The 12,567-nt window shown below is 39.1% G+C and overlaps 1 protein-coding gene across 3 annotated transcripts in view; it reads right to left on the bottom strand.

Moving 5' to 3' along the window:
- ADCYAP1R1 (ADCYAP receptor type I) overlaps positions 1-12,567 on the bottom strand; it is a gene marked incomplete at its 5' end in the record, with an annotated part of 110,533 nt that overhangs the window by 45,584 nt on the left and 52,382 nt on the right. For all 3 annotated transcript variants that reach the window (XM_081996295.1, XM_081996296.1, XM_081996297.1), the window contains one exon: positions 9,956-10,063. In XM_081996295.1, the coding sequence (XP_081852421.1) occupies positions 9,956-10,063 (108 nt within the window). The remainder of the gene's footprint in view (positions 1-9,955; positions 10,064-12,567) is intronic.

Here is a 12,567-nt window from a genome sequence, read left to right as displayed (position 1 = left end):
GCCTTACTCTTAGGACATAAACAATGAGACATTGGTGCTTCAGACTTCACCTATGAAGCAGAGAAAGCCCTGAAACTGGCAAGATGCAACAGACTAGATGAAATACATTAGTCTCCCAGGAATGAAGAATAAATAAAATACGCTTTTCATCTGCATTTTGACTGGAAACCTGTTTTTCAGGATTTTAATTGAAGGATTACAGTCATGACTTACATTGTCACCTGTACTCCTCACATCTAGTTAAATAATAGCACAGCCTAAACTGCAGAAAGAGGGACCCAACAACAGCTATTAAACAGTGCCTTAGAACACCATTTTTAAAATCAATAATTGCTCACATTAGTCAATGAACTCCTCAGAAAGCTAAAGTTATCCTTGACAAAGGATGGTTTATCCAGTATATTGAGAGATAGCGTTACTCGCTATTTGACCAGACTGAACAGGTAGTTGTCACCCTTTGGGAAGCAAATCTTCCATTGGTGCTTTAACTGTCATTATTAATTAGAGATTATTTGCAATACTACTTAGAAAACCTAGAGAAGATCCATCAGAACACTGAATTATCAGTTCCAAAGACTAAACAGAGAAACTAAACACATAAAATATTGCTTATTTCGATTTTCTACATAGACAAGGGGGAAAAAAAAAATCAAAGGACTTGCCAAAGGCTACCCATAGAGTTAGTGGCAGAGACTCAGATCTTTCATGCCCTTTTCCTGCACATTTGTCAGACTTTTATCCTTGGTTTTCATTTGCTGAGCCCCAGAAAACATACCTACCTCCTCACTATCCTCCAACAGATGAGAAATTTGATGCAAGCAATTGTTGCTTCTGATTTAAAGTCCACAGGACTGGCAAAGCTAAAGCCAAGAATCAGCCTGCGTACGATGAGCCTGAGCTCAGTGCAGCCTTTTAGATCATCTCCTCGGTGCCAAATTTGTGCTGGCTGCTTTCGGTGTCAGCTGGCATGGCAACTGCTTTATCTCCCATAGATTTGTTTATCTGAGCACAACTTGCATTTAACCCTTTTCTTCCAGCATTTGTCTCTTCTTAGTGGCAGGAGGAGGAATGAAAGGCTTCCAAAACTATTCTGTCTTGAAACGGCTTGCCCACACTTTTCCCTTATTACTGTTGTTCCCATCTCGGTATCATGGGATGGAGGACTGGTCCACATAAGTAATCCAAAAGGTTGGCTTTTGACAGCATTGAGATCAATGTGCAAAGCTCGCATAAAAACTCGCACTGTTTTTACTGCATATTAATTCTGTCCCTTCAGAAAGCGCCAAAACGGGGGCAGAGAGAGGTTATGGAAAACATTTCCTACATCATATTTCCTACAATCACTTGTTATCATGCTCTCCAGCTACGTGGATAATGAGCTGGTTAGGCAGGAATTAGTTTTTTTCATGTTTTATATAGCACTGACTGGAAGTTTAACATTTAATTTAAAAATAAGAAATAAATCAGCGAGCTCTCACGCCCAACCCACAGCATCCACCACACTGTGCCTTTTCCCTCCCTTCCCTATTGCTACACGCTGCTCTTATGCACCAGCAATCTGTTCAGCCGGCTGGCAAAGCCGCAGCCGGGAGCAGCAGCCTACTTAGCAGCTTTTCTGGGGCTTTCTGAGCACAGCTACCACTCGCATACTCTGCCTGCTGCTTCTAATGCCCTCTGCCCCGTCCTGTGCCCGGGCACACACGATCCCACATGCACACTACCTAACCATCCCTGTTCCGTCATTGTGGCTCTTTTTTCTGGGGGGAAAGTGATCCCGAATCAGATGGTAGGTCTTCACAACCTCATTAACAGGGTCTGTAGAAAGTGGCAGCCAGGCAAGGTCACGGCTTTACAGGTTCCTACACCTTTCCCTAAGCTAAGTGCTTCCCTCCACGCTTTCCAGGGTTTTTTGTCTCTCCAGCTTCATGTCCTGTAGACAATACTTCAAACTACGGATTGAAAGTCACTGGTAACTCGGCGTTTACTGTATATTGCTGTTTGCCTGGTGACAGGGTTTTGTGAGCATAGTCCTCATGCAGAGACAGAACGAAACTAAGAGGAATTGATCACTGCATTTAGAAAACAGAAAAACTGAGGCAGAGGAAAATTAAGGCTAAGATTAGGAAGCCTGGTTCATGTTTGGTTGTTTGAAAAAGAACAGGTGCTTAAGATGATCCTGTGGGGCAAATTCATTCCATCCAATTCACCCACCTGAAGATAAGTTCATCTTGTCTTTAAGTCTCCTCCCATAAAGGGCAAAGGGACTGGCACTTCCAGATGTTAGACATCTACCATGATGAGAAGAACTAGCTTCTGCAAATTCTTTGTTACCCAGTGGTTTGTGCCAAACATTGCAGTAAAGGCAGTGATGGAAGTTAGGTACGAGTCCTTTCTTCTTATATCCCATACTAATTTCAGGGTGCGTGGTTTCATGACATAGAGACAAGAAGACCCAGTGAATCATGGCTGGACATCACGGGAGAATAACAATGAGATCCATATGGAGAACACAAAGACCATAGTATATAGGGCTGTCTGAGGCAGGACTGATCTACAGATATGATCACTAACATGTAAGGGAGATTATGACTTTCTTCTTTTCTTTCTCTTTCTTATCAAAGGCTATGAAACGAGCAGTGGACTGAGGTCACCATAGCAACTGCTAGGCATCATCAAAACAGTATGTGTATCCTTGCTATGAGGCTGGCTGTCACCGGAGCATCCATCAGAGTGCAAGATCAATGCAAATACTATTGAAGGGTCTCCCAGCTCCAAAGAGGGCAAGGATCATATTTCAGAGAAAAAAACTGAATAATTGAAATAACACAGAAGAAAGCATATTGAGTCACTTGCTTAAAGGCAAGACTGAATCTGTGCCCATCACACCTAAAATCTTGCAATCAGATGGAACTCCTTTCTCAGCTGAGTCAAGAGGAGAAACAAGAATAGAGCAAAGACTGCTAGTAAAGGTTGCAACATCTGCCCAAGTTGCACCCACAGTGATACTTCAATGTATTACCTTTTGCTGTCCAGGTGTTCTCCAAACCACTCAGCAGCTCTCAGCACGTTCCAGCCTTGCATGCTTCCCAGAGGAGCATGACTTTTTTTATTTTCCAAGGCCAAATCAGCTTTCAGATCATATTGACAATGGTCTTGAACCGCATTACAGCTTTCCCCTGGCCACTGCAGGATGTCATCTTGCAAAGGACCAAGGACTTGATCTTTAGCTGAAATGTTCCTGGTCATGTTTTATGTTTGAGTATCAGAGGCACAGAGTCTTATGTCCCCATAATTTGGTGGGAAAGGCCATAAAATGTCCTCTTCCTGTAAAAAGCATCTATGAGGCCATAACTACCTGACTGAAAATGTAGATACAGTTACTATTTGTTGATGGCGATGTTTTCCTCCCATTTCCCTCTCCATTGCAGATAGACTTTGTGATGCTGAGACCGAGGAGGCATGCTTAATTACAACTTGTCCTCCTCGCTTTGGAAAAGCTGAAGTAATCCCATGTCTTTACTGCCTGTGGAAAGCCTAGGAACGAAAACCATCAGGAAAGGACTTGTTATCTAGTAAGCACTATTATCTTGGTTATTGGCAAGAATTATTATTTGTACCATCGACACTTGATAGGTCTCTTGTACCCCTTCTTCATGGCACTTTTCTTTCTGGGACTTGCTGAACGCTAAGCAACAATAACACATACGCAATCTGCAGACAACTTTGAAAGCTGTCCACAACTTTTAGCTGGTATAGATATGCTCGCATTGAACTTGCTTCTGAATGCTACGTAGGATCTTATATAAAGTCAAGGATGAAACTAAGGTATGCACAGAGGTGTGGTTGTTTCAAAGACTAATTAAGCTCTGATGGCTCATTACTATTCCCATGATGGAAATGCTATGGGATGGATCATGTCTGTTTTTCAGAGACTACTCCTTGGTTCCAATGTTTTTCTTCCCTCAGTTTTCATGCAGGATGTTGAAATGCCCACCAGGGGTGAGATATACTTGAAGAGAAATCTAGACTTCTGCATTGATCTTTTGCCTTGCCTGTTTGACAGGCAAATGCAGTTTCCAGTTGCAGTCTGCTGCAACAGTGACTTTAATTTCAGCTAGCAGCAAAGAAATCCTGTATTTTCTACTGCAGTAGAAATAAGTGTACAATCTTCCAGATGCATTTTGTTGTTTAGAAGGCTCCTGATCTTTAACAGTCACTTTTCCTTTTGTCTGTATAAAAAATGTCAATACATAACCCAGACTAATAGAAACTGTAACTTGCAAATATTCTCAACAGCTTTCACCTTGGGAAGACAATGATGTTTACTGGTTTTTCACCCGGTTTTGGGTTATGTACCATTTTCACAGTGGTACACAGTCAGCACTTAAAGACTTAACCAAGACTGTTTCCCCAGAAATGACACAGGAGGGCTTTCCACTTATGAACGTGTAGTATCGTTTCCCCCTCATTAACTCTTCTCTTGTCATCTTACTCTATTTGACTAGGGATAACATCCAAACTCAGACTGAAGAAAAAAGCCACAGATGGCTTCCAAAATCCAATTAACCCTGCATTCATAAATCCCATTGTCCACCCATGATATCTCTAGTGTAGACTATATGAGGCTTGCTGCTCTTAGGACAAAATATTTGAGCTCTCCCAGTGTTTTTAAGGGGTCATTAATACACTATTTTCAATTTCTTGTTCTCAGGGACAATAAAGCTTGCTGGCTGAGCACAGAAGTCATATAACTTCCAGAGTAGCAGCAAACCAAACGTTTTGGTTCAAACACGTAAACACACGATATAAATCCCTCTTAAACTCTGTAATACCTGGATACATTCTTTATTCCACTTTTTTTTTAATTAGGACCCCTTGATTCTGGTATCAACAATAGGGTACATTCTATGTCTTCGGTAAAAATTATGTATATTTTCTTTGTCTCACATAGTAAAACATGCTTTGTAATAATGCTCTTTTGGGTGTAGCAGCTAATGTCCTAGACTGAGCACTAGATAAACATTTTGAATTGCTGGAAGATTCAGTAAGAGCTAATCATATTTATTATTTTGATTTGTGAATGAAAGCATTTTCTCAATGTGGAGCATATGGCAACGCTCAGAAATTGCCTATTGTCATTTGTATTAGTTTTTACTGCAAACCAAAGATCTAAAAATATGCTCATTTCTGATCTGACTGTTGGGTTTCTTTCAACAGTCCATTTGAGTAATGTGGCTTTATAGGTTCCAGAATATCTCAGCTGTGCAGGGCAAAGAAAGAAAAGCACAGCTTCTGTAGTTTCACTGCCAAACTGTATCACCTCTGTCTGGGAAAAAAAGGGAGAAATAATAAAAAAGAGAAGATTTTCCAGCTGGGAGTGCAGATCACTGTGCTGGGGTCATCTCTAGTTCTTGCTATGTCATACTGAAATGCAACATCACAGCTTGACTTGCCTTTTTTTTTTTTTTTTCTCCTTTGCAAAGATATCTTAGAATGTTTTAAATATTCTGCATTCTAGAGTGGTTGTCTCTGGAATTGGTACTGGGGAGGCACTGGAGAAAGCATAATAAGCAACAGCGACAGCATGGAAGTCATAGTTCTCGGTGCAAATAAAATTGTGAACTGATGGATATCAATCAAAGAAATGAATGATATAGAGGAAAATAAATTAATAATTAGGAACTCTCCAGAAGGAGAGCTACTGTAATTCCTTAACCTACTAGATTTGAAAAGACTCAGGATCTAAAGTATTTTTTTCATGTGGAGAGATTTTGAGAATGATCTTTTTGTTCACAGTCTGCGTCTGAAAGGAAATGAAAAATTCTGGTGATTTTGGGGGAGCAGAGGTGAAATGAAATTTTACAAGGAAGGGTCACCAACCACGCAGCATGGGATTTAACATTAGGCTTTCTGTATGACGTTGACAGCAGTTCAAATGTTACTCTTCAGTTCAATTCAGTGAAGGTTAGAGCAGAGTATATTTTCAAATTAAAACCAGAAACAGCTGGTATTTTTAGCTAAATCCATAGATAATTTTTCAACAAAGCATCTCTCCAGATGACAGTTTCATTGGTTAATTTTTATTTTGCAATGTCTCTTTTTTTAAATTTTATTTTACTGCATATGGAAATCAGACATCCAAGTCAAGGCAGCCAAATTCCTTTCTGAAATTCATAAAACAAACAGCCCCCTCGAGTGTTTCATTCACCTCAAGACAAGCATTTGAGAGAGGTCAGAGGAAAATCTTCTACAAGTACCCATTGTTTCCCATTTACAGAACCAGAAATCCATGTGAACAGTTCAGACTTACACTGAACTGTTATATAACTTTTAGATATCCAAAACCAAGTGGCATAACTCCTACCCCCTCTTTAAAACATCATATGGTTTGCCTGTTCTTATACAAGCAGCTGCAGCTACAAGTGCTTCAGCATTTCATAGGGCAAAATTTTTAAAAGTATAATTTAAAGTTATTGTTACTGTTTGTAAAAATTATTTATGGTCATATAAAAATTTTTCTGTATTAAGAATGAATATGTTATTAATAAATATTAGTGATAATGCCTAGCCTAGTTACATGCTCTAGAAACATAGCAGCAGCCAGAGGATACTATAAATACTATACAATCTATAAAATGTGATTATCCATGTCTTATAAATATTTTAGTTATCTAGTAACCCTTTATTTAGGAAACCGTCATAAAATGTGACTTTTTTCATTAAGCCCTCATTGAAACAGATATACTCAGCTAATTAAAATTTGCAGCAACGATAGTGAAAACTCATGCTGATTCACCCAGGAGAGTGATTGTGGATGTAGATATTTCCACCTTGGGGTCACAAGTGCAAATCCAGCTGGATCTGTAGAGATTTCAAACTACTACAGATTAAATGTTTATTTGTTTATCTAATGAATTATGAATCTTGGTTTTGCTCCTACTGAACAGATGTCCAGAAACCCCTCGAATCCTGCACTACAAGAGGTAACAGCTGTCACTTTTGTTAGGGATCTTGTAAAGAGATAAAGCAAGCAGGACATATGTTTACACTAGGTCATACTATCACCCTGCTACAGGTCAAACGTGAAGTACAGTAGGCGAACAGGTCTGGAAATCCTTGGCAAGTAATTTAAAAATATTATTTCAGGCCTTTATTTTATATATCTCTAGTTATAGTAGAGCATTTTATATAAATATTTTTCTTATTTTTCTAAAACCTATATTACTTTGTATTTAAAAAAATAAAATAGTCTTTCCCATTAACAGGTAACAGGTTGGTTAAGTGCTGGAATAGATTGTATCAAGCTAACCTTGTCTTTGAGGTGGGATATGGGTTAGATGATTTCTCAAGAGCCCTCGTAGCTTTAATTACTTCAGAAATGATAGCACCGTGGAAAAGAAATTTCATCAGTAAAAGTGAAAAGGCACCATATTTGCGTGGGATATAAATAGAAGCATCAGAGACAGCTCTTGAAATGAAGAATGGTTGAAAGGTCCAGGGCAGAGGTGTGTGGACAGGTTGGCGGTGGGGGAGGTTTCCTCCACTGGAGGTGTGCCTGGCACCACTCTCCGTAGTACCAAACTAGCAATACCTCTGAGCATCGCGTCCAAACCAGGCAGGGAGGGAGGGAAACGGGTCGTGTTATGTTATGTCACCATGTGTTAACGCACTGTAGCTTAAGGGCATGTAAGGGATGTAGGTTACAAGCCACCAAAAAGGATGGGTCCTAACGGAAATTCGGACAAGTGCTGTAGGAGGAGCAGGGCTTCCTGCAGTTATATCAGAAGATGACATTATATCAGCCATCTGCTGATGTGCGATAAATAACATAAAAGTATTTTGCCTGCAGGCTGCAAACATCACTGATAACTAGAGAGCAAAAACTTTTGGTTGAGTGTATATTCTGCCCAAATTATGACCGGAATTGGTTTGACAATCAGGCTGAATGAGAAGTAGTCGACAAAAATTGATTACAAGGCCATGGAGAATTAAAAAAAAAAAAAAAATCCAACTCTGAGATAGGGAAGAATATTTCCTTACGCTTGCTGGATACAAACTCTACTGGATGCTGATGTGTTGTTTTTTTCTATTGTCGCTAAACGTGGATGGCTCAGTAAGTGCCATTGTACCCACTGAGGCAATACTGAACCATTACAGCAGTAAAGATTATGTTTAATTATACTGGCTATAATTAAAGCACATAGAATTACAGTAGTAATTATATTTTCATACCTGATAATTTAAAGAGGGACTTGTCTTTCCCCGTTCAAAAATTAGGTGCCTAGTTTAAGTGAATTGCCCTCCGTACTTGCTGGATAAAGAGAGGTGTCTCCAAGGTACGATTCACCTCATGTCTCTTGCAATAACATAAATTGCCTTCTGTGGGTCTCTTTCCACCGACTACAGATGGAGTCTAGAGGACTTATATAGAGAAAACATTTGAGTTTCATATGGGGAAATTTAGATGAGGTAATGATCATCTTTAAATTCTTCTCCATTTCACAAGAGCATTGGCACTTGCTTCAATGTCTGGATGAGTTCAGATGGATGTGTTTAAAGGTGAGGATTTCAGCATTCCTGGAGCTGTGTGTGGAAAACGTACTGTCTCCCACAAATTGTGCTCTCCGTGTGGCAATGCAGAGAAGGTGGATTTTGCACTCAAGACTGTAAATGAATAATTCATTGGGAAAATAATCTTTGGGAAAAGGATCCCGGGGGAAAATGATGAACTTCTTACTCAATGGACAGTGCTAATTAAGTGATCTACAGTAGCCTAGATGGGTGCTGGGAGGAGATGGACAAACCGTGTTAATTATCAGCAAAGGCCTGTTGTTAATACTGATGGGCTGACTTAGACTCCCAGTCATTCACCTGGGAATATCATTTAATGGAATCATGAAAAAAAAAAAAAGGAAAAAAAAGAGAATGTCAAGAGAAGATCTAATCAAACTATTTATCTGCTGTGAACAACTTAATAGTTATTTCCTCCTATCCACACACTCTCATTTTTACCTGGCAAATTTTCATGCATTTCAAAGGTTAAAAAAATCAAGAAAGGACAGGAGGATTTTGGTATCATGTAAATAGTAGCTTGCACAGAGACTTCCCATTAAAATGCACTAAGTGTTATTAATAACTATGTCAAATACCTAGAGTTACCACTACTAAGGCAGGTTGTCCTGGGATCTGATAGGGTTTGGTTACCAAGCATGGTGAGCACATGGGACTCCTAGTGCAAGCTTAAAGTGGTAGCAAAAAGAGAGAAAAGAGAAAATGCATGAGCCTAGCTGACCATCTGCAGTATTTTTTGCAAGACAAGGGACAATTCTGTTAGGCAGCAATGCATGCTGGAAACAAAACCGAATTTTTGATCTTTCATTTGCTTGCTTGGTTGCTGGTGCCAGCTACAAGGGGCAGAAGGATGGTGATGTCTCATTTCTACAGACCACAGAAAAGCATGATGGAGCTTCTGCATCTCTCCAGGAATCTTTAATTCCCGCTGTCTCTTCCCTAGGTTCTTCACATTGTTCATCTCATGCCTACGTTCTCCTTAGACATGAGCAGAACCCAGGTGTGAGTTTTAGTTATTTTCTAAAATAGGTTTGAATTGTGATGATTAGTTATCCAAGACCCAAACACATTTTCATGTCTCATTGATTTCAGTGGAGAACCAAGGACAGAACATCCCCTTTAACAATAGAACTGGTGATATTTTCATGCTGTATAGTCTGTGAAGGCTTTTTTCACATATTCCCTCCCACCCCTGCACACACACACATATCTACACACAAACATACTGGTTTTCTAGAGTGTTTTTTTAAACTGAAGCCCAACTCCAGGCCTCTGTAGAGTTTTTGATTTCCCTTTATATTGAGTATCTAAGTGAGGTTTTACACTCCTGCTGGCCATGCAGCTTTACCAGACAGAGGCAAAGAACAAAGACAAAATACGTTACCGTCTTCAGAGATGATAAATCTGAACAGTGCAGGACACTTGACAAAGACAATTTCACCCACACTTGCAGGTTTCCAGCATGTAATATTGTCCCACATTCCTGGGCAACCTATAGAAGAGAAGGAGGGATAAAATATATTAGTGGTAGAAATCCATTCCTTTCATCACATGTTATTGTGCTTTATAGAGGGGTATTTCTTCTATCCATAAAAATACACTTGTTTAAAATAATAAACAGTATCGTTTTCTAATAAGCTTTCCCTGGAATAAAATAATTTTCATTCATAAGAATAGCATAACATACATTGCATTGCACAGTAATGACCAGACTCTACCCTAGCAGAAAATGACATTTCTTAGTCCCAGTTAAATCGCTCCAACATACACCAGAAACTAATCTACCACCACGTAGCTCTCGTTCAGTATCATTTAGCTATCTTTCCGTATTGCCAAGTTAAATCTTTAATCATCTTTGATTTAAATTCTCTAAACTTCTGTTGGCTCTAATCCTTGTCAAGGTTGGGTACTGGCACATTTTGGAATCTCATCCAGGGAGATTACTGGAAACTGAAAAAGGGATTCTGCTTCATCCTACATCCCATCACACACCCCACTGGATATGTGAGGGAAGCGCACCTCTTTCATTTTGTCCATTTTCTTAAAAAAATATTGGAAGTAGTAATGTCCTCTTTTAGTAAAGAACCATTGTAGTATCATTCACTACCTTTACTGCAGTTTTTGCTTTGCAGAATATAAACTCACAATGTCAAAAGGATGATTTTGATCTCTAATGATTTCTTGCATAAGCTAAAGACAGAACTTTAGCCTTTAACAGCTGTTCAGAGATCAGGCTTCAGGTTACAAGCTTTGAACTAAAGACCTGAGTGATAAAGAACTAACCTTCTGTTACATGCATGGAGAAAGAGGAGGTGATGGGATTGTGGAAGGGAGCTGTGTTCTCTTAGGATAAAAAATTCATGTCCCGTGTGTTATTGTAAATACAACAAAGGTGACCAGCTCCTGCTTCGTTCTGGTCACTGTCTCAGAGACATGACAAGCTACGACTGCCTTTCAAGAGGCATAAGCCCTCCTGTAATTCTGTAAACCATCATCTTACAAGCTCGTAAACGTAAAAGACTTAGGCAGTGTACAGAAGTACTCAGAACAATCTCTCAAATTTCTGAGTAATGTTTAAAAAAAACACTTAATGAAGGAATCTCAAATAGGAATCATCTTCTACCTCAACAGGAAAAGAAAGAAAAATCTAAACATCTCCACTACTTATTTGCATTTGATGTTGAGGTCGAGCACATAATCTTACCAACTGTTAAAAGCCGCAAGCTCCATGGTTTTCTCAGTGGTTTTCTGTTGATATAGTCTCTCTTTGACTATGTGCCAGGAAAAATAAGATCTTCAGTAAAAGCAGATAATACTTCAAAGTGTCATAGTTTCAGCCTGGCACACAAGTACAATATAATGAGGTTTGGGTGATCAACTTGTAAAAACAGTGTGGGTTTTATCAAGCTTTGGTGATAGTAGCAGGTTTCCATCAGTGAAGAATGCATGCTCACAGGGAATGAACTTGGTGTATCTTTTCCATCAGCTTCAGTGACAGGGAATCAAGCCCCATGTTTTCTCACAAGCCAGATGCTACTATGTGTGGTGGATAGGACAGTTCTGAGCAATATAACGTTTGAAGAATTAGGTCAGTCTCAAACAACACTGTTATGATGTTATAAGGATGCCATATGACAAGGAGTTCATAATCATTCTTTCAAATTAAAGGATGGAGCATCAGATCACATAATGTCAATTAATAACCATATAAAATCCTGATCCTATTAGCTAAAAAACTCCCAGCTTGGGCAGATCCACTAGAATAAAATATTGCTGCAAAAAATGCTTGTTAATTAATAGTGGGAGCTGGAAAAAAGGAATCCTTTCCATTTCCCTCTCTCTTTCTTCCACTCTAACCCCAGATTTTTTCCTTTGCCAGATGGGGATCTCATTGTATGAATACTGTGATTCACTAGAACAGCTCCATAAGGCTCAAAAACTGGGGTTTGAAAAGTTTAGTGATACAATCAGAATACTAAAGATGGAAATCAAGATCACATTGAGTGCTATTAGATTTTATTGTCTTTGATAGCTAGTGTCTGTCCACGCAGTAGGAACTGTATTTACCATGTAAATCTGAAGACATGTAGTAATAGGTTTATAGTCCACTGTTGTACGGCACTCTGTACAAAAGTAAAGGATATGTAAATATTCATGGTAATGAGACATTTGCTTACAAGAGGTGTTAGAGACAATCAAAGTGGCTAATGAGATCTTCTGAGAACCACCTGCTAGCCTTGCTCGCTTAAATTAAATGAGTTTGATAAGAATAGGGAAAGCTTTCTTATTTCTTATTATTTCTTCAACATCAGTTGTCTTCCAAACCCTGGGATGGCAATAGATACTGAAAACCAACCTAGAGAAATGCAATAAATTCCTTATACTGCAGAAAAGAAAGTATAGACATGGAATAAATATTTCATAGCACTGTGTTTCAAATTCGTTTATACCAGGTGGCTGTTTTTGTGGTAATATCAGGCAGAGCTAAAAAACAAC

The sequence above is a fragment of the Phaethon aethereus genome (assembly GCF_964289735.1).
Source record: "Phaethon aethereus genome assembly, chromosome: 2".
Taxonomy (NCBI): Eukaryota; Metazoa; Chordata; class Aves; order Phaethontiformes; family Phaethontidae; genus Phaethon; species Phaethon aethereus.
The sequence above is the reverse complement of the archived record's forward strand: the minus strand, read 5'-3'. Positions and strand labels throughout refer to the sequence as shown.